We start from the raw sequence: 21,204 nt of genomic DNA, 5'->3' as shown, positions 1-21,204 counted from the left end.
CGATAGCACAGAAAATTCAGATAGATATAAATAACAAATATAACAAACGACTCTGAGCTCATCGCTCATATCACCGTACATGTTGTGGTGGCCTAATACTGGTAGTTTTAACTTCCTCCAATCTGAACTCAATAAAATTTTCAAACTCTTTAAACTTGTTTTAAATTCACCGTCCCTCTGACTTTTCTTAATTTTTTTTCAGTGCAAGAAAATATAAATTAATTAGTAACTTGTTAGCACTTATGTTTGGCAGAGAAATCCAATAAAATTTTAGTGACATTTGCTTCATCCTTGGATCAATCCAACAATGTTTCTAGTGCTGCATTGTTTGATAATGATCAGCTTAGCAATGGCTGCGACGACCAACATTGACACTGATCAATCTGCTCTACTTGCCTTAAAAAGCCATATCACTTGCAACCCTCAAAACATTTTGGCCACCAACTGGTCAGCTGGTACTTCAATCTGCAACTGGGTAGGCGTAAGCTGCGGCAGGCGACACCGCAGAGTCACAGCCTTAGAACTTTCAGACATGGGACTGACTGGCACCATTCCTCCTCACTTGGGAAATCTGTCTTTTCTTGCAAGACTTGATTTCAAAAACAATAGTTTTTACGGTTCCATACCTCGAGAATTGGTTAGTTTACAGAGACTCAAGTATATCAACTTTATGAACAACAGTTTGGGCGGGGAAATTCCTTCATGGTTTGTATCCTTGAATGAAACCCAAACATTGGTTCTGTCTGGTAATAATTTCAGAGGTGTTATCCCATTTTCGTTCTGCTGCATGCCAAAGCTGGAGACATTGGATTTATCTAACAATATGCTGCAGGGTTCCATCCCAGAAGCCGTTGGCAATTTTCCTAACTTGAAGATAATTTATTTGGATCGAAATCAGTTTTCAGGCTTTATACCTTCTATAATCTTCAACATATCTTCACTCCAGGTTGTTGATTTCTTCCACAACCAGCTTTCAGGTTCTGTACCATCTCCCATCCTCAATGTATCTTCTTCGCTCAGAATCATTGATTTCAGCTCTAATAAACTTTCTGGCACTCTCTTTTCGGATATGTTTGATCATTTTCCTGAAGTTGAAGAGCTTTACTTGACTTGGAACCAATTATCCGGACCAATCCCATTCAGTTTATTTAATTGCCAAAAGTTAAGTGTATTATCATTGTCTAACAATCGTTTCCAAGGTACCATACCCGCAGAAATTGGAAATTTGACTATGCTCAATACATTGTATCTTGGCGTGAACAACTTCCAAGGTATGTCCCACCTTGGCTTTGCCTTTGAAAATTGTACGGGTAACCATATGTGATTGTTGACTTGTTGATATCTTTTTCCTACATATTAGAATGTTGCTTTCCTTTTCTGTGTTTAGAGTTCCGTTTGACACAATTAATATCACTGACTGTCGGGCTTGTTGCATATGACACAGGTGAAATTCCAAGACAGATCAGTGATCTTGTAAATTTGAAGATATTAAGCTTACCAGAAAGCAACTTGGTAGGACTAGTCCCTTCAGAAATTGGGAACCTGACCCAGTTGAAGCTGGTTGATTTTTCCTACAACAACTTGAAAGGTTTAAAACCACCTTGCCTCTCATTTTTGTATTTCTTCTGTCTGCAATTCATGTGAATTTTTTTCCTATAAATCATTATAAAAGACTTCACATTAATGGAGTGCTTCCCGTATGACAGGTGAAATACCGCCTGAAATTGGCAACCTGCATAATCTGGAAACATTGTTTTTATCAGCTAACAGTATGACTGGCTCGATTCCCTCATCAATCTTCAATGCCTCAACAATGACAGACATTGCATTGTCAGACAATTATCTCTCAGGCCATCTTCCATCGACCATAGGCCTATGGCTTCCAAACCTTGAGCAGCTTCTCCTGGCAAAAAATAAACTGACTGGACCTATTCCCAATGCTATCTCCAATGCTTCTCAGCTGACCACCATAGAGTTGTCATTAAACTCGTTCTATGGCTTCATTCCCGATGAACTTGGTAATTTAAGAAACCTGCAGCGGCTCCACCTGGCTCGTAATTACTTGAGAAGCAAGTTTTCATCTTCGGAGTTGAGCTTTCTCTCATCTTTGACAGATTGCAAGAATCTGAGAAGTCTTGTGCTCTACGGTAATCCTCTAAATGGAACTCTTCCAGTTTCCATAGGAAACCTCTCTTCTGCTCTTCAGATTTTATCTCTTTATGAGTCCAGGATTAAAGGCATCATTCCTGGAGAAATCGGCAACTTGACAAACTTAATATCCTTGAATTTAGACGACAACAAGTTGACAGGAACGATTCCAAAGACAATTGGAAGATTACGAGGGCTACAGTTTTTGTCTCTGCGGAACAGCAGATTGCAAGGATCCATCCCATTTGAGTTATGTCATTTGGAGAGATTGGCCTTCTTAACTTTGACAGGCAATAAGCTCACAGGGCCACTAGCTGCATGCTTAGGTAATATCAGTTCTCTTAGAACTCTATCATTATCCTCAAATGGATTTACCTCTGAAATACCCTCAGCTTTGGGAAATCTTGTAGATACCCTGAATATAAATTTTTCAGCGAATTCTCTGAATGGATCTCTCCCATCAGAGTTTGGAAATTTGAAGGTTGTGACAGAATTAGATTTGTCAAGGAATCAAATAATAGGTGATATTCCAATCACCATTGGAGACCTGCAGCAACTAAAACATCTCTCTTTAGCAGATAATAGATTGCAAGGTCATATTCCTCAAACTTTTGGCGAAATGGTGAGCTTGGAATTCCTGGATCTTTCAAACAATAGTCTTTCAGGAAAAGTTCCCAGGTCCATGGAGGAACTCTTGTACCTCCAATATCTAAATTTGTCCTTAAACCATTTAGAAGGTGAAATTCCTTCTGGAGGACCATTTGCAAATTTCTCATTTCAATCTTTCATAGGGAATCAAGGATTATGTGGTCCACAACAAATGCAACTCCCGCCTTGCAAAACTAGCACTTCTCAACGATCAATTGCAGATGTATTGAGATATGTTTTACCAGCAATTGCAACAACGGTGATTGCATGGGTGTTTGTGATTGCCTACATACGACGGCGGAAAAAGATTGAAAACTCGACAGCTCAAGAAGATTTGCGACCTATAGAACTAGAAGCATGGAGGAGGATATCATACGAAGAGCTCGAGAAAGCAACAAATGGTTTTGGTGGAAGCAACTTGATTGGTACAGGGAGTTTCGGGACAGTGTATGTAGGAAACCTTTCAAATGGGATGACAGTTGCAGTGAAAGTTTTCCATTTGCAGGTAGAGAAAGCATTAAGGAGTTTTGATACTGAGTGCCAAGTACTGAGCCAAATTCGACATCGAAACCTCATTAAAATCATGAGCAGTTGTTCTGCCATTGATTTCAAAGCCTTGGTACTCAAGTTCATGCCGAATGGAAGCCTGGAGAACTGGTTGTATTCTAATCAATATTTTCTGGATTTACTGCAAAGGTTGAACATAATGATAGATGCTGCGTCAGCTCTCAAATACCTCCATAACGATTACACATCACCTATAATTCATTGTGATTTAAAGCCCAGCAATGTTCTCCTAGATGAAGATTTAGCCGCTCATGTAAGTGATTTTGGCATTGCAAAACTTCTAGGTGAGGGAGACTCAGTGGCACAAACAATGACGTTAGCCACCATTGGATACATGGCACCAGGTGAACCAATTGCTTCTGCATATTCTAGCTAGCTTATAACTTCATTTCATTTTTCAATTTTTTTCTTTCATCATAATGTTATTGTTAATGTTAATGTTAATTTGTGCACATTAAATTGAAATGCAGAGTTCGGATCAGAAGGAATAGTGTCAACAAGAAGTGATGTGTATAGTTATGGTATTCTTCTAATGGAAACATTCACCGGAAAGAAGCCGACGGATGAAATGTTTGCCGGGGAAATGAACTTGAAGTGGTGGGTGAGGGAGTCGTTAATAACTCATGAAGTGATTGAAGTTATAGATGAAAATTTGTTGGGGCAACGGCAGGAGGATGACCTTTTTTTGGGTAAGAAGGATTGTATACTATCCATTATGGAACTAGGCCTAGAATGTTCTGCAGCGTCACCAGAGGAAAGGCCATGCATGGAAGTTGTGCTTTCCAGACTCAAGAATATCAAAATGAAGTTTCTCAGGGATATCGGACTGGCTTAATACGCAACCATCCACCAAGTTTGTTTATGGTCCTTTCTTGTTTGTGACTCTGCTGAAAAAGAGAGAAAATGAGTTGGGATAAAAGATAATTTCAGCATTCAGCTAACAATAGCGTTCATCATCATGGTTCTAGGGTTTTTTTTTTGTTTTTTTTTTGTAATCTGAATTCTTCACATGCATTGTTCTCTATAACTTTGCTTCAGTTCCTTGTTTCCCAAACAAACTCATTAATAATGTTAGGATCCAACATTATCCCACATGGAATTTAAGCTCATGGGCACACACTCTTCCCTTATAATTATATGCTGGAATTTTAGAGTGAGTGAGTTCTATCTCAGAGCAGATATCATCAGATGTATGAGATTTATTTGTTTCTACCTTAAAAAAAAGATAAAGAGGACAATTCTAATCAACATGGGAGTAGTGGGTTTCTCAAATATCGATTCCCACTAATAAAAAATAATAGTTGAAGTTTTTGTTCTTGCGATATAAAAGTTATGGCACCCTAAACAACATCGACTAAAATTAAGTCTAAGAATCAGAATTTCCATATCATCGGTTTGCCAATCAGCAATTTGTACGTACCATGGATTTAAGGTTAAATGAAGATAACTGGCAATACTACACCGGATGCTCAAATGAAATTTTATATTTTATTAATTTAGAACATTGAAGGATATCTTAACTGCTGTCACATTAAAATAAATAAAAAAAAATATTGTCTTTTCTTCAAATCCCAACATAATCACCCTATCAGATTCTGCTATCTACAAGAACTAGCTGGCTTAATTAGTGGAACAAACACATAACCTAATCACAACAAATATTTCGAAATTTAATAATAATAATTCACTATGAAGGCACACATATATAAAAAGTAAAATGGAAAGTTGCCATTTATTTTCTGGCCCTTGATTGGTTCCGCTTCTGGTTCTAGAGTAAACGTTTGTCATATATTCTCCCATTACGAATTAAAAGCTTTATCAAGCTTGGTACAAATTTGAGAATAATATTGAGGGCTTAATCCTTTTTTCTAGAATGATCATAAATGAGCCATACTCCATTAATTAATGAATTAACCAGCTGCATATTTGTAAGAATTGATTGGAGTTTTTTGTTTTGAGCTAGACGACGACAAATTTATTGAACATGTTTGGAGCCACTATAGACCAAATAGTGCCACTATGCTAATGCAAGCAGTTAAGATCCTTCCTTAACCAACTCCTAATTTGTCTCTCCATTAACTAATAATAATAATAATATTCCAAATCGATGCTGATGCCATTTTCCAATATAAATGTAACTTCAACCATCTCAAACTCCTGTTGTTATTCAAAAAGGATTGGTCAAGTACAATATATTCCTCTGAGTTGTATTGGGTGAATCTTAATGTATATTAATCGTTAGTGGTCTGGTATTAATTATTATAACTCGACATTTATATATAATTTATACACCGTATATTTCATCATGATTAATAATGTTTCTAGATATAGTAAATTAAGCCACGCGACAATACTCGATTTGTCTTGCATGCGGCGTACGATGGTCGATGAAAGGGGGAAAAAAAAGTAAAGAACAGAAAGGCCGGGTTTTGTGGATGTTGTGTCATCTACACATCAGCAAGATCAAGTATGGCGAGTAACTAAGCAGGATCAGAATCAAAACTAATTAAGTTGAAATGGCGGATTAATTTTATTTTTATATAACATTAATTAACTCTAGGCAAAAAGGGTTCATAAAGAAAGCATACCAAGACGGCGCCATGACTAATAAGTTTGGCCAGCTCAAAATTCGAAGAATGCCTCGACTCCATCTACCTGGAGGCGTATGAGCTTCAAATCATAGTCTCAGTGACAGCTCGCGACCAATGAAACTGGTCAAAATTAATATTTGGGAAGTTCAACTTTTGTTAATTGCATTAAAAAGTATACTGGAATTCTCTAAATTAATCTTTGATAGTAGATTCGGATATCTAGACCTAAAAATATAAGTAAGATTTACTTTCAAAATCTTTTTAAAAAAAAATAAAATAAAATCAACCACTACAATCAGTGACGGACCCAGAGAATTTATTGAGCGGGGCGAATATTAAAATGATCAACCAATAGTCAAGAAATGAAAAACAACAAGTTCAATAATTTTTTTTTAAAATAAAATCTATTAAATACTTGAAAGTAATTCTGTATATTATTATAGTTGTCCTTGATGCATTTTCATATTTATTAATCAAATAAACATGAAAATATTTTAGGATAACGAAAATAAGCAAATCTTCTTTAATTATAAGTTTGAATAAAAGATGAAAACACAAAAATCAAAGATATAATGAGTGAAAACCTGTTGGAACGAGCAGCAGATGTAGTCTTGCAAATTGCAAACGTACAATTGAATAATTCTTGCAGGTATTCAGATTGTAAACGTTCAATTGGTGAAGAATTTTAGACTTTAGACAAGTGGAATTAGTATTTAGTGAGTCAATTTGTTTTTAGATTAATAGGGTTTTTGAAGGGGGAAAAAATGTTTATACACGGTGCAAGCTGCCAAACCCTTTAATTATTTAACACATTCAACTTTTCAATATAGGAAAGAATTTAATGTGGGCATGTTTGAACTAAATTACGAGGGCTTAAATGAATATATTTGGTATTAAATTTTACTATTGGTGTAAAGCATGTGAGTAAGGATTCGTGAGCAAAGTCATTTTAAGTGAGGGACTTCAGCCATTGCGGTCACAATGTGGATCCGACATTGACTACAATTCACTAAAAAAAAATGGTAAAAGTTCATTTAGTCCCTGAATTTTAAGATTAGTGTCCATTTAGTTCCTGTATTTTTAAAAATACCTCGAAATATCCCTGCCGTTAAAGTATTGATACTCCTACCGTTACTTTTCATTTCTTTTAGCTTACTTTTACAATATTACCCTTTTATAATAATTTTTTGGACATTAATAAAAAGAAAATAATTAAATTACTAATTTAACCCTAAAAATAAAAAGAAAAATTATTTTAATTTTTTTGCAAGCACCGTTTGCGCACTTAGCAGTTTGCATACAATTTTTTACAATTAAAAATTAATATAAATTTTTATTTTTATTTTTTAGGGTTAAATTGGTAATTTAATTATTTTATTTTTATTAGTGTCCAAACAAAAAAAAATTATTATTGAAGGGTAATATTGTAAAAGTAAGCCAAAAGAAATAAAAAGTAACAGTAAAGGTATCAATACTTTAACGGCATAGATGTTTCGAGACATTTTTAAAAATATAGAGACTAAATGAATACTAATCTTAAAATACAGGGACTAAATGAGTTTTTACCTAAAAAAAAAGTCAAAGTCTTGACCTTAAGTACGAGGCAACGATTGTGCATGCCACTCGACGAATGAGTTATTTGTAATTTTTTTTTTTTTTTTTGTCAAGTATAGTTTAAGCAATGTTCATCATCTTAATTATATCTGTTTAATCAAAAGAGTAATTCTATAAACTACAGAATTAGAAGTCGACTTTCTCCCTTCACCCTTCACCCTTCACGTTCGGACATGGTACGTTCCAAGTTTCTTGTAATTTCAAAATGGGAGACTACTACGCACCGCTAATTAATTAAGCCGGCCGAGATGTAAAGTTGACATCAGTTTAATGGCTGAGTTGAATCATTTATACATTCTTACTTATACTACTGCTGGTGGGATCACACAAGAAACCTTTCTTAATTATAATTAAACTCCGAAAATTGATTTTGATGTTCAAGGAAGAAATTTGTGATGAGTCCTAACATCACAAATTTTGGTGTTAAGGTTTGAGGCTCAGATCTATCTTAACAGCAGAACTGATTAATAAACATCATCATATTGAATATTGATAGCATTCGATTGTATTAATTTATTCTATGAACCAACAGAAATTAAGCTCTTACAACCTTGAAAACCTGCTTCTTGACAAGACAAAAGCAGCAAAGCAGTCATGATTTTAGGTGTCCCAAAAATCAGAAGCTGGTCATATATATGATTGTGATCCTGAACATAAAGTAAGTAACGTTCTTTGAGCAATATTTGGTATTAATTGTCCCAAGTATATGCATGTGATCTCCACATGTAAAAGTCTGCTGCAAGTGTCTAATCTGTGCTTTTCAAGCCACAATATTCCATAGAATAGAGGTCCGCCGTCATATATTGTAACACAAGCATGGGCAGCTCTTTAGTTTACTACTCGTTAAAAACTCAAACATTATATGTATGTATGTATATATATATATTATGAACTTGATATAATATTATTAAACAAGTGGCGCATAATTTTCCCCCATTATTCTGATTGTGCTTCATGGGAATAGTGGAATGCTTATCCATTCAAGGAACGCCTATTCGCATCTTTCTACAATCAGTAACGTTCATGCAAATATTCTTTGTCTTAATTTCTTTCTGAATGCAAAGCCCTCGCGGCACGCACATTGATACAACTACACATCCACAACCTTCAAAAACCTAATCATTCTCATTCTTCATGCAACAGCTGTTGGCTTCGCGGATCATGCACAAACCCTAGCTATTTTCACCTCACATCAACCAGCTTTTAACCTCGATCCCACGTCTATAAATACATGCCATTACTAGACTCATATCATCTCAATCAACAAAGAAGAAAGCCCAAATGGCAAAAGCTTACTCCAATATTGCCACCATTATTCTTCTATTTCTTCTCTCTATGTCATTAAGGTTCCACCAAACCCTAGCAACACAGAAAAACAATGGAAAACACTCTCTTGTCCTAGGTTTAACCAATTCTAGGGTTTCTCTTCTGATCCCCAGCGCGTCCAAAAGTTCAATAAAGAAACCATCAGAAACATTAGACATGATGGAACCGCTGAGGGAAGTAAGAGATGGCTATTTGATATCTTTAAATATCGGGACACCGACACAGGTCATTCAAGTTTACATGGACACAGGGAGTGACCTAACTTGGGTTCCTTGTGGGAATCTATCTTTTGATTGTATGGATTGTGATGATTATAGGAACAACAAGTTAATGTCCAATTTCTCTCCTTCTCGTTCTTCTTCTTCCTCTAGAGATACCTGTGCTAGTTCCTTCTGTCTCAATATTCATAGCTCTGATAACCCTTTTGATCCATGCACTATGTCTGGATGCTCATTGAGTACCCTTCTTAAATCCACTTGCTGCAGGCCATGCCCTTCATTTGCTTACACATATGGTGAAGGAGGGCTTGTCACTGGAATCCTAACTAGAGATACACTTAAGGTTCATGGATCTAGCCCTGGGATCATTAGGGAAATTCCTAAGTTTTGTTTTGGGTGTGTTGGGTCAACATATCGTGAGCCTATAGGGATTGCAGGGTTTGGTAGGGGTGCTCTTTCTGTTCCTTCACAGCTAGGGTTTCTTCAAAAGGGTTTCTCTCATTGTTTCTTGGCCTTCAAGTATGCTAACGACCCTAATATTTCAAGCCCCTTGGTTATAGGAGATGTTGCCATATCTTCTAAAGATAATTTACAGTTCACTCCCATGTTGAAGAGCCCTATGTATCCTAACTATTATTACATTGGTCTTGAGGCCATCACCATAGGTAATAGCTCTTTAACTGAAGTGCCCTTAAGTTTAAGGGAATTTGATTCTCAAGGAAATGGAGGACTGCTGGTTGATTCAGGCACCACTTACACACACTTGCCGGAGCCATTTTATTCACAACTTCTCTCAATTCTTCAATCAACAATAACTTATTATCCTAGAGCCAAAGAAGTAGAGGAAAGAACTGGATTTGATCTTTGTTACAGGGTTCCATGTCCAAACAACACATTTACAGACGATCTCTTTCCTTCAATCACTTTCCATTTCTTGAACAATGTGAGCCTCGTTTTGCCACAAGGGAACCATTTCTACGCAATGAGTGCTCCCAGCAACTCAAGTGCAGTGAAATGCTTATTGTTCCAAAGCATGGATGACGGTGATTATGGACCATCTGGCGTTTTTGGGAGCTTCCAGCAGCAAAATGTTGAAGTGGTCTATGACTTGGAAAAGGAGAGAATTGGGTTTCAACCAATGGATTGTGCTTCAACTGCTTCTGCTCAGGGACTTCACAAAAAGTTATTCTAGTCATGGAAGTTAATGGTAGTTCCTGCTTTTCTGCCGCATAATAATAATGAGAAGTATTGTTGTCAGCTTGTACTTCTGCATAATTTATTTTTGTATTTTGTCGCTACTTTTTTCTTCGACTGGTTTGTACTTGTGTTCAATCTTTGAACTAACAAGATTTTTATGCTGTAAGGCTTTGGATTTATCGAGAAAAACATAAAATTAATGTGCTGGAGATATTCTTATTGTTTGGCAATCTAGGAACAACTTATTGTGGCGGAGAAGCTTGAAAAACAGACGAAGCTCTTTTTTATACGATTAATGGGTGTTGTGTGGTCAGTATATGTGGCATTGCAGATGCAAAAATTAAATAGTTGTAAATAATTAAGATAATAATAAGCTAAAAGTTAAAGAGGAATCTCAGCCGCGATCCTCATTAGGCGCAGTTACTGGTTCTTAGTTAATATTGGACAAGTCTAAATGATATTTACGTTCTAACAATTTCGTGTCAGGGTATTCTTCGGAGTTAGGCAGCTTAGGTCAATAATAGACCTTACTTCCGACCTGAAGATCTTGTTATAAATGCCTTGTATGGGCAACAGGATTAGCACTCCAAAATTCCTAATCATTCAATTTTGGTTGTAAAATTCATACAAGCACCATTACAAGTCGAATGCGTTAATGACAGACAACCACACTGTCATTAGCTTTGACGGGCAGAAAGCGCTCACTGCCGATTAAAGCTAAATAATACATCTATGATCGGATGATCCCTCAGTGTCCGCTTAAATCCCTCAAAAGAATCAACCTGTCCGGTCGAATATCCGATATGGTGCATCAAACACATGGGGATCAGACGGTCACACTTGTGGAAGCAAGTAATATAACTTTATTTACATCCAACCAAAACCAATGCGTTTTGAAAACTGAAAGGGAAACATGCCACGTGATTTGATTACAAGGGAAGCCACTCTCCAATTCAATTTACCAGTTCATACAAATGCAAGATGCATGTACAGTTCTGATATCTCAACAAATAATACACGATAGCAAACTTGGAAGGATAAGACTCAAAAAGTTCCTAGTAAAGCTAGAGGAGCCATTTAGAAGATACAAACAGACAGTGCTCATCACCACCCAAGTATCTAAGAGCAACATGATGCACTCGCTGTCCTTTCCCCAGGTCTATCCATAAGAACCATTCCTGATGGATTTGGTGCTGGCTGCACTCGAGGCAATCTCTTTGCTGTATCCAAGAGAGAAATATATCAAATGCCTACTCATAAAAGAAATATATGTACGGAAACTCTTAAATACATGACAGGACTTAGCATATTTTAAAGTTTTGTCATCAAGAAAACATCTGTTATTGTTAACAAGCCAACACCATTGGGTACCACCAGCAGACACCAAAAAATTAATAATAATAATTGTTCTATGCATGTGCGAACCCCAAATGACCAACTTAATAAAGTTGATTCATATTTCAATTTCAACCTTTGAGTTATCTGAGAAATAAATTCCAAAACTACACAATAAAATGTCATACCTATTTCATAGAAAATGTCATTCACATTGGTTGCTGTTTTTGCAGAGGTTTCCATAAAGAATAGGCCATTTTCCTGGGCATAAGCTTGTGCTTCCTGCGACCATGACAAATTTAGTTAAAGAAACATCATATTAGCACAACCAATTTCATACACGGTATCATATTGTCAAGTACTCAAGTCCACTGGTCCAGTTTCCAAAGATCAGATCCTCCTTCCGGGAATTTTACCACACAGCTCATTCAAAATAGATGTAGAAGAGCCTTCTTTTCCCTTTTAGATTTTTGAGAGGGCTGTTGTTCTTGTTATGGTTCTTCAACACCCATCTGAATGTTATGATAAATTCATAATAACACTTTCAGGAAGGGTACACAGACAAATTCCTCCCATATCTATTCCATTTCATCATTATTCACCTTAAATAGACATAAAAGATTCTCTGAGCTTTCTAAATTGTCATTTTCAACAGTAAAAACTAAAGAGAGCAACTTTTCCACAACCCTTTTATATTCTTGTCATCTTGAAAACCCACTATACTTATCAGAAGAAAGGATTTGAAAAAGAGAATGAGATAAACCGCAACTGATACAAGGCCTTTAAAGCACTCGGAAAAGTAAGGAAAGAAAGAAAGAAAGGAGAATAAGAAACAGAAACTCATATACTTGCCTCTGCCGTGACCTTCCTCGCATCCAACAAGTCAGCTTTGTTACCAGCAAGTGCCATAACCATATTTGGATTGCCTTATTACCAAGAGAAACAAAAATATATTATGTAAGAAATTAGTCAAAGGATGCCAGTAAATTAAATACAAAAAAAGAAAAAAAAAAACAAATGAATCAGGTAAGGATACTGAATGTGTTTGAGATTCTATAAATAGACATGCTGAACACATCACCAATTCTCTATGTCTAACACTGACTCAAATTAAAGAGTAACAATATCACAAATAAAACCAAGAACTACTGCTTAAAGATGACTACATAAAACCCAGGAAAATATTTATGCAAGAAAAAAATCTCTGCAGGAGACTTTGAATGTGTATACCTTGTGCCTGAAGTTCTTGGACCCATTTCTTAGCACGCTCAAATGAGGCCTGCAAGGGAACGTAAAAATAAGAAAATAGAACATTTATTTCTTGTTAAAAAGTACCTGAAGTAATCATATCACATTTCAACATTACCATAAAAAAGGTTTCATGGCAAATACTAATATGCTGAGCATTGGCTTGGTTAATTTTGTACGCTCCTTTAAATAAGAGAGCTTGTTGGGGAGGAGGAAACCATATGGACAATCAGACAGGAGGAGGGCAATCTATTCAATAGATATTGAATTGCTTAACCCACCACCAAATGAGGAAGAAAGAGGCTTCTTGAAGGTCTACACCTTCAAATTCTAACTAGCGGGTGTTGAATTCCATATCTAAGGGTGAAACACATTGGTTTTGTAAGCACGTACTTACTTGATTTGTTATATCGTACACAATAATTGCTGCGGCAGCTCCTCTATAGTACATTGGAGCCAAGCTATGGTATCTCTCTTGTCCTGCTGTATCCCAAATCTCAAATTTTACAGTAGCATCATTTACAGCTAATGTTTGTGAGAAAAAGGCAGCTCCAATGGTTGATTCCTACAACATAATAGAAGAAAATTCAAGCTCTGAAAACCAAAAGGGAAAGGTTCTCTAGCAATCACAGGACAGCCTAAATACCTGAAACTCAATGAATTGGCCTTTAACAAAGCGCAGTACAAGACTAGACTTTCCAGCTCCAACATCTCCAAGCAGCACCTAAAGTATATAAATCACAAATAAATGTCAAAACAACAACAACAACGTGTTAAACAAAGGCCTAATACGGAAATCACAAAAATGAAATCCTCATCAATTCATCATTATCAATGAAGCAAATCCAAAATTAACTAGTATTGAAACTCATACAAGATTACAGCAAACATATTCATATTATACCGATCATAATCATTTTCATAGCATGGCCGTCCGCTGTTTACATCAAATATCATTTAAAGAAAAAAAAAAAAAAAGGAGATTTCATCTAAAAGCAAACATACATCAACCGCATTAGAAATACACAAAGCTCAAAACCAGAAAATTGAGAATTAAAACAAACCCATATGAGAATAATCCAACAAAATTAAATAGGAAACAAAAACAAAACGCAAACCTAAATCAACAGATTGAAAAAAAGAAACGTGCATAATCTTATCAAAATTCATAGAATTGGGTCAAACCCACGCAAATATCAACAAAACAGACATAAACCGCAATCCACACAAGAATCTAACAAATTAAGACAGACCCAGCAGCGAATCTCATCAAAGAACAATAATAAAAGAAGTCAAAGATAAGAAATTCAGATGTGTTAAGATGAAAACTGACCAATTTAGCATTGATGTTTTTGTTTCCAGTGGTGGCCATGGGGTGCTCTGATCGAAGACCGGATCAAAATTGGATCGCAGGGTTAGAGACGAAATTAAGGAAAAAAAAAATGGAAGGGTTGACGAAGAGAATATGGTAAAAGGGGCAAAGGGGAAAGGGAAGAAGCTTCCTTAACAAACCCCCTCTCACTCTCTTTCTAAGGAATTCTCACGGTACACGAAAGCGACTGATCGTTTTCCGACAGACCCATTGCATTTTTATTATTGCTGCCCTTCATTTTTGGGGTAAATACAATCCGGTCCCTGTGTTTAGGCAATAATTGTACATAAAGATTTATTTTGCAAAAGCTTCATACACAAGTCTCTAAAAATTTAACGTTCCTTCTAAGAGTTTAAAATTTATAATTCTATATATTTTAGTGTCCAAATTTGTAAATTTTTTTTACGAATAATAATAAAAATTATTTTTAAAAGTGGATTTAGCATTATTTCTGCTTTCAAGTATAATAATTACTTATCTAAACAATAGTCTAGTTTTCTATTAATAAATCTAAATATATAAACGTATATTGGGTATTTACCTTCTTAATTATTTTGAGTCAAACTTAAAATTTCAAAAATTTAAGTGAATTAATTTAATAAATAAATTTAATGAGTAGTATGGTAGCAATGTAGTCCCTATTGATCAATCTTAAGTAACTCATCAGAAATATTCACCAAATAACTTTTATACTGACTCTCTTAATCTTATTAAATATTATTAATTCCTCTTTTATCTTGTATTCATGACACTTAACACCAACCTAATCTCGACATAAAAAAAAATATGGACAATTGCTCCTTTGAATTTGTCCTTTCTACTCAGGCCAATAGGTCATTTCCCTTATCTTTTTATTAAATCACTAATCCACCTAAACTTTAAAAATATGATTTACTAAATTTTGCTTTTCTTTATACCCAATTCCTTTTTATTTGTTAATGGTTTAATTATTTTTAAATAACCGCAGTGGGGAAATTAAGTTAACAAAACAAATATAAAGAAATCTTAAAGTCAGGGAGCTTTGTAAAAAAAAATGCATCAAATTACGTCTTGATTTAAATACAGGGATCTAAATGTTATTACACTTATTAATGTATTTGTCATTAGTTTCTTAATTGTACCGTCACGTCATCCACCTGGCACGAGCACAGCCAAAGCCAGTTGCTCCCCGTCTCGCTTGCTGCCGCACCTTTCTTTTCTAACTGCAGTTTTCCCACAAGTCATGCCAACGTGTTACTTGAGGCAAAGCAAAGCAGTAATATTTTTATAAATACCAAAAATAAATAAGTAAATAAAAAGGTTAAAAAAATAAATAAAACACCGAAAATGATAGCATAAATTAAAGCATGCAATTAAGGACTGGTTATATAATAAAGCAATATCTTTGTAAAAATTAGTGATGTAAAGATAGTCTCTCTAGCAACATAACACAGACCAAATTAAGGCATTATTATCATCCAGAACAAACTGGAAATGATTGTGTAATATTGTGCATAAATATCAAGTTAAGAGTAAAAATATATCTAAAATCGAAATAATATTCTAGCATTTAGATGTCAAGTTAAGAGTAAAAATATTCTCAATTTTCACTAGATATTACATGAATCTGAAGCTCCCAGTGGCACAAATAACTTTTTTTTATTTTATTTTATAAAGGGTTGGCAAAGTGGCATTTGATTTATAAACAAAGTTCTCCAAAGTATTTATTTATCTATTTCTTGGAAGCTCCAAAAATATTTCAAACTTAAATTATCATAAACAATTGTAACTGCAAAAGGCCATAAGATTCGTCTTTCACTCATCGGTCCATATCTCCGGAAGCCGAGATTGTGTGGGCCTTTAAATGGGCCACTCTATGTACTTAAGGCCTACAAGGTTCATTTCACACATTTTTATACATTTATGAATAAGGTTAGATTTATCCATTTATGTCAGACAAGTCCCTATCATTTTCCCTATCAAGGTTTTGTTTGGTTCCTTGTTGTACGCTGTATAATTTAATATTAAGAGCAAAAATTAAACCATATTTAATAATATTTGTACGTTTAATTACCTGATTAATCAAATACAATCACACTTGTACAGTTCTAGTTCAACTAAGCCAAGTTACACAATTAAGATTTTAAGAGTGGTGGATTTATTTTACTGTACTATACATGCAAGCTTCCATATAAGTTATGTCACAAATTCATTTGACATTTAGATAGTCAAATATAACATTTATGAACTGTGCAAACATTTTTCATTTTTCACTTTTCACTTTTCAGCATTTATATATTTTATTTGTCTCTCTCTTTCAAAAAAAAAAAGACAGGGGCAACTGAAGATGTGGGTGTTTCTATAAAAGAGTCAACATCATTTCATCACTAAATGGATCTGAAAAGTGAAAACTAATGAAACAGTCTCGCTTACATTGCAAGTTGGTATCTACAGGCAAATGAAAAAGTCTCACTTATCATTTATTGCCGAGGCTTGGCAAAACTATCTTAATTATTGTAGAACAGTAACAACTTGTATCTTGTTAAATAAAAATAAAGATAAATTAATTAAAAAAACACCTTGTGTGAAAAAAAAAAAAAAAAAGGGAAAAAAAGGTTGGTAACAATAAGTTACTAACAACTTGCAAACCTTATCTTTTAGCTAGCCTGCCTAAAAATCATTTTAGTAAAAACTAAAAAGTGCATCATAAGGTGTTTTCGTTAAGGGTGGGTAAATAACTCAACCCAATCCGAAAAATTCAAGTTCGGATCGAATTTTAATGAAGGCTCTAACCCAATCGGGTTAGATTTTGGCCAACCTGATCGAATCGGGGTTTGACCGATACGATATGAAAATCTAAAAAAAACAAAAAAATCAAAGCCAAAACAAGTATAAATCTTCTATTCGATCCGAATATATTCGAATCGAATCAGATCGAACCGCATGTTTGGGTTGAGTTCGGGTTATATTTTTTCCAACCCGATTAACCCAAAATTCGAACCTAAATTTACCCACCCCTAATTTTCATGTCTTATCATATAGAATATATATTTTATGGGCCAATAATCTTAACTTTTGCATAGTAATTGACTAAGGATAGAAAAATAAAACACCAAAATAATAATAATAGAAAAAATAAAAAAAAATCTGGGAAGGTATCCATCATATATCAAGGCATTGTATCAACAACTATCAAAAACTAGTTTATTATAACAGAGGAAAAAGGCAAACTTTATAGTACATTCACTTGCTTTTTGTCATGAAAAAATAAAATTACACAGCAAAGGCTGAACGCTACCAAATCTTTAGCCAATTATGCCCTGCCCCCCCCCCCCCCCCTTCCACCTCGCCCTCTCTATTCTGAATTCTGAGTTGGAAATAGAGAAAAGAGCACATTAATATATTTTTAATTTAAAAAGAAAAGTAAAAGAGCACAGCTTCTTCTTTTTTTTTTTCCCTCTCCAATTTTTTTTCTTCTGTCACAGGCTCACAGCCATTCACAAGAGAATACAGGACTGACACCAATAATAGCACCAGAATGGCAGTTTCGTAATTTTAGGGGACTGTCTCAGAGATTATTGACCGGTCGCCTTTGACCGGTCTGGGAGAAGTACTGCCCACTGCTCTCTGTACCTGCAAAACATTTCTTCTCACATTTCGACCTCTTAATGATCAGCCCCAACAGCTGTATTTCTACCCCCCTCCACTCGCTTCATTCGGCGCGTGCAACCACTTCGTTGCGCTATAGTTTAGTCGGTATCTACTACTTTGTCATCACTTCACCTGTGTTTTCGCAGAGCCCTCATTAATAGCAGGTTAAAATAATACTTTAAAAAAATAATTTTTTTTTTCTTTTTTTGGTTAATCCTAATTAGTTTAAATTGTTTAACTGAAATAATCCGAAAATTTAAGGAGATTATCAAAATTAAATAAAGACTTATTTTTAACAGAAAGTTCTTCTTTTTAAAAAAAAAAAAAAATTATCATCAAATTTATTACCGCTAGAAACATCTTTTACATAAGAGTAACAGACTTTTGATTCCAATTCCAAAGGTGCAGGCTGCAGGGTATATACTTCACTCAATGCTTGGCTCCTGCAAAATCTTTTGCCAGTCTTTTACTTTACTCCCACCAATAGCATAATGAAAATTTGACCACTCACGTTTACAAGTTGCAGTTATTGAATGGCTGAGATGAAACGGTGATCTTAGTTAAAGTTAAATCCAACGATCCATGCAATAACTTCATTACTTAATCATTGAGAGGCAGTAGATACAGAGACAGAGCTTCATTGAAACAGTGAAAATACACAGTTTCTTTCTGCTACTATTACGATTTACGACCGATATTAATTAACCCTAGTTTGTGATTAACATATTACGTGCCCATAAGTAAATATAAAGAGAAGAGAAATGAATTTTAATTAAGATATTAGTAGATAGAATAATATAATCTCACTCTAAGTGAGTTTCATGTACAATAAAATGGGATTAATGATTAAGGTTTCATTAATTTATGATCATTTAGAAGCAGACTGCTGGTTCTTGCTGGAGGAGGCCAAAGCAAGGATAGAATTAGCAAGCTTGTTAATGGCGTCCACCAACCCATTAATGCCCTCTCTGTTAATCTCAGTTTTAGATTCTTCAATCTTGAGTCTTCTCTCATGCAAACTTACAAGGTCTCTGTGTCTTCTCCCCTCTCTTTCTTCACAGGACTGAATTGCGTCGGCTATAATGGAAGCACTTTTGGAAATAGCTGCTCCAAGTTCTTGAGGAGTGCTTGCACTTGCAGTGGCGGTGGCGCCAGCACTGGTTCCCTGCTGATCCCCACTACCTCCTTCTGCTCCTCCTCTTTTTCTCCTCTTTGCCGGTGAGTCTGAATACTCACTCGTATCAGAATCTGAGCTACCACATATGATCTCCACAGCATAAAAATATGGAACCAAGAACCAATCAATACTAACTGAAAATCATCACACAATGAATATTGTGAGAGAGCTAGAAAGAGAGAGAGAGAAGGAAAGAGTACCTACTGTGGGGACAGCAGCTTGTGGTTGCGGTGGCGGTGGCTGCAACGACAGAGGCGGCAGTGGCAGTGGCTGTGGCTGCAGCATTGTAGTTGGAGCCGAAGGTTGATGATGTTGCTGCTGCAGCATAGGAGGCAATGAAGCTGCAGCAGCAATTGGCTGAACCATATAGCCTACGTGGGGATGAGAACCAGAAGCAACTGACACGCCGACGCCGGCGCCGGCGATGACCCTTTGACCGGCTCCTTTCTTCTCCACCACCTCCACCAGAGCCTCATATATCTGAGGCAACATGTTGGTAGGCAAGTTCTTTTCTTTCCTCTCATTCTTCTCCATCTTCCAATAAGAAACGTTTTGAGCCTTAATATTGCCATGATCTGATGGTGATGATGATGATGATGATGATAATAACTTTCTTTCATAGTCTCTGACTCTCTTGTAATCTCTCATGAGATTATCCCACTTGTCATTGCACTGGTTTTGGCTCCTCAAACAACCTTTCCTGCAACAGTAATCCTCAACCCATTTCCACCTCAACTCTGCTGGTTTGCCTCTTGATTCACTGCTTTCACCACTGCTTCTCTTCATTCTCCTCTCATCATCCATCTGCTTTGCCTCTATCAACACCATTGTCTCACTCACTGTCCAATTTCCTTTCCTGTATTCCCTCATCCCAGTCCCTCCACCACCGTCACCTCCTTGATCAGTCATATCACCACAAATGCATGCAAATGCAATGCCCTAAAAAGAGAGAGAGAGAGAGAGAGTTTAATTTCAGGAAGAGGAGACAACAGGCAAGAGAAGGGGACAGAACAATTGGTGATCTATCTAATAATGAGTCTTTTATCTATGTCTTATGCTCTCTTTTGGGGAGAGACTTCGGATATGATATGGGAATGCTTCAACTCAGTCAAAATCTCACTAAGATTGCTAATTTAGGCAGCTTGAGCCCAAACAAGAAACAGTAATGGCTCAATAAACTTGAGTACACTAACACAAAATGGGGTCTGGTTGTTTGTTTCGTACAAGAAGATATAATTAAATGAGCAAACATCTATCTATAGATGATGAAACGAGTAATATACATATACCTATGGGCTGTAGCTACCTATATATGTTTAAGATCCTCTCTCTCTCTCTCTCTCAAACTTCATTTTCCTCAAAAATTTCAATCTTTTTGAGCTTTTAGTTTGATTTAAATACTCCCCTTCAAAACCACTCATTCAAGCCAGTGAGTTTCTATCAAAGTGATGAAGAAAAATAAAAGTGAGAGAGAGAGTAGATGTGGGTGAGATCAAGGGTATCATTATAAGAAAAAGCCAAGCAAATCCATTCAAACTGACATATCTACAAGCCCCAAAAAATTTCACAGAGAGAGAGAGGAGAGTAGGTTCTTTTTCAAGGCGAAAGTATACATTAGATTGGAAAGAAAAAGTTATGGTGTTTCCATGAATTGAGAGCGTAATAAAACATGGCTACCTCTGCCCACACACGTGGTTTAGGGTTTAGACTCCAATTCTCACATTCATACCCTGTTGTGTACAATATTACCATTACATTTAACACTTTTTTGTTTTTTGAACTCCATTACATTTAACACTTTGACATGTGCTTTTGTGAGCATTAATTTGTATGAAAATCTTGCACTTCACTTGGACTAGTGAAACCAAAGATAACCAATCAACCATTTCCATTCATTTTATTTATTTAATGAGAAGGTATTTCTTTAAAATAAATAAATAAAATTATAACTTGTACCCATTTTAGTCCGCTACACTAATAATTTGTATTCGTGAACGTTAATGATTTGGGTGAAATTTTAAATTCATTCAAAAAAATTATGTATACTTGTAGGTACTAATCAGTAATCAATTAAATCAATAATATTTTTTTTCCAAAAAGTTTAAGTTTATATCCTGCTCACATTTACAAAAT

The 21,204-nt window shown here is 35.5% G+C and overlaps 4 protein-coding genes across 5 annotated transcripts; 2 read left to right on the top strand and 2 right to left on the bottom strand.

The window, feature by feature from the left end:
• The first annotated feature begins 269 nt into the window (after positions 1–269).
• LOC107175568 (receptor kinase-like protein Xa21) lies at positions 270–4,517 on the top strand. The gene is made up of 4 exons (XM_052435031.1): positions 270–1,271; positions 1,445–1,588; positions 1,707–3,707; positions 3,834–4,517. The coding sequence occupies exons 1-4, from the start codon at positions 308–310 to the stop codon at positions 4,196–4,198; spliced, it is 3,474 nt and encodes a 1,157-aa protein (XP_052290991.1). The 5' UTR covers positions 270–307; the 3' UTR covers positions 4,199–4,517.
• Positions 4,518–8,764: 4,247 nt separating this feature from the next.
• LOC102631306 (probable aspartyl protease At4g16563) lies at positions 8,765–10,521 on the top strand. Its single transcript, XM_006468409.4, has one exon. The coding sequence runs from the start codon at positions 8,850–8,852 to the stop codon at positions 10,302–10,304; it is 1,455 nt and encodes a 484-aa protein (XP_006468472.4). The 5' UTR covers positions 8,765–8,849; the 3' UTR covers positions 10,305–10,521.
• A 689-nt stretch (positions 10,522–11,210) lies between these two features.
• On the bottom strand, positions 11,211–14,427 carry LOC102622418 (ras-related protein RABF2a). The gene is made up of 7 exons (XM_052435268.1): positions 14,226–14,427; positions 13,539–13,616; positions 13,290–13,457; positions 12,875–12,923; positions 12,493–12,570; positions 11,833–11,922; positions 11,211–11,529 (listed from the first exon to the last, which is right to left on the bottom strand). Exons 1-7 carry the CDS (start codon positions 14,262–14,264, stop codon positions 11,429–11,431), a joined length of 603 nt encoding a protein of 200 aa, XP_052291228.1. The 5' UTR covers positions 14,265–14,427; the 3' UTR covers positions 11,211–11,428.
• A 4,214-nt stretch (positions 14,428–18,641) lies between these two features.
• On the bottom strand, positions 18,642–20,755 carry LOC107175253 (trihelix transcription factor ASR3). Of its 2 annotated transcripts, none has more exons than XM_025094450.2 (2): positions 19,276–20,755; positions 18,642–19,161 (listed from the first exon to the last, which is right to left on the bottom strand). In XM_025094450.2, the coding sequence occupies exons 1-2, from the start codon at positions 19,978–19,980 to the stop codon at positions 18,763–18,765; spliced, it is 1,104 nt and encodes a 367-aa protein (XP_024950218.2). In that variant the 5' UTR covers positions 19,981–20,755; the 3' UTR covers positions 18,642–18,762. The 2 variants fall into 2 exon arrangements, with proteins under 2 accessions (XP_024950218.2, XP_052291227.1); XM_052435267.1 differs by having other exon boundaries at positions 18,642–19,142; positions 19,272–20,754.
• Between the last annotated feature and the right edge of the window lie 449 nt (positions 20,756–21,204).

Source organism: Citrus sinensis, chromosome 2 (genome assembly GCF_022201045.2).
Source record: "Citrus sinensis cultivar Valencia sweet orange chromosome 2, DVS_A1.0, whole genome shotgun sequence".
Taxonomy (NCBI): Eukaryota; Viridiplantae; Streptophyta; class Magnoliopsida; order Sapindales; family Rutaceae; genus Citrus; species Citrus sinensis.
This window is presented reverse-complemented; position numbering and strand designations above follow the sequence as displayed.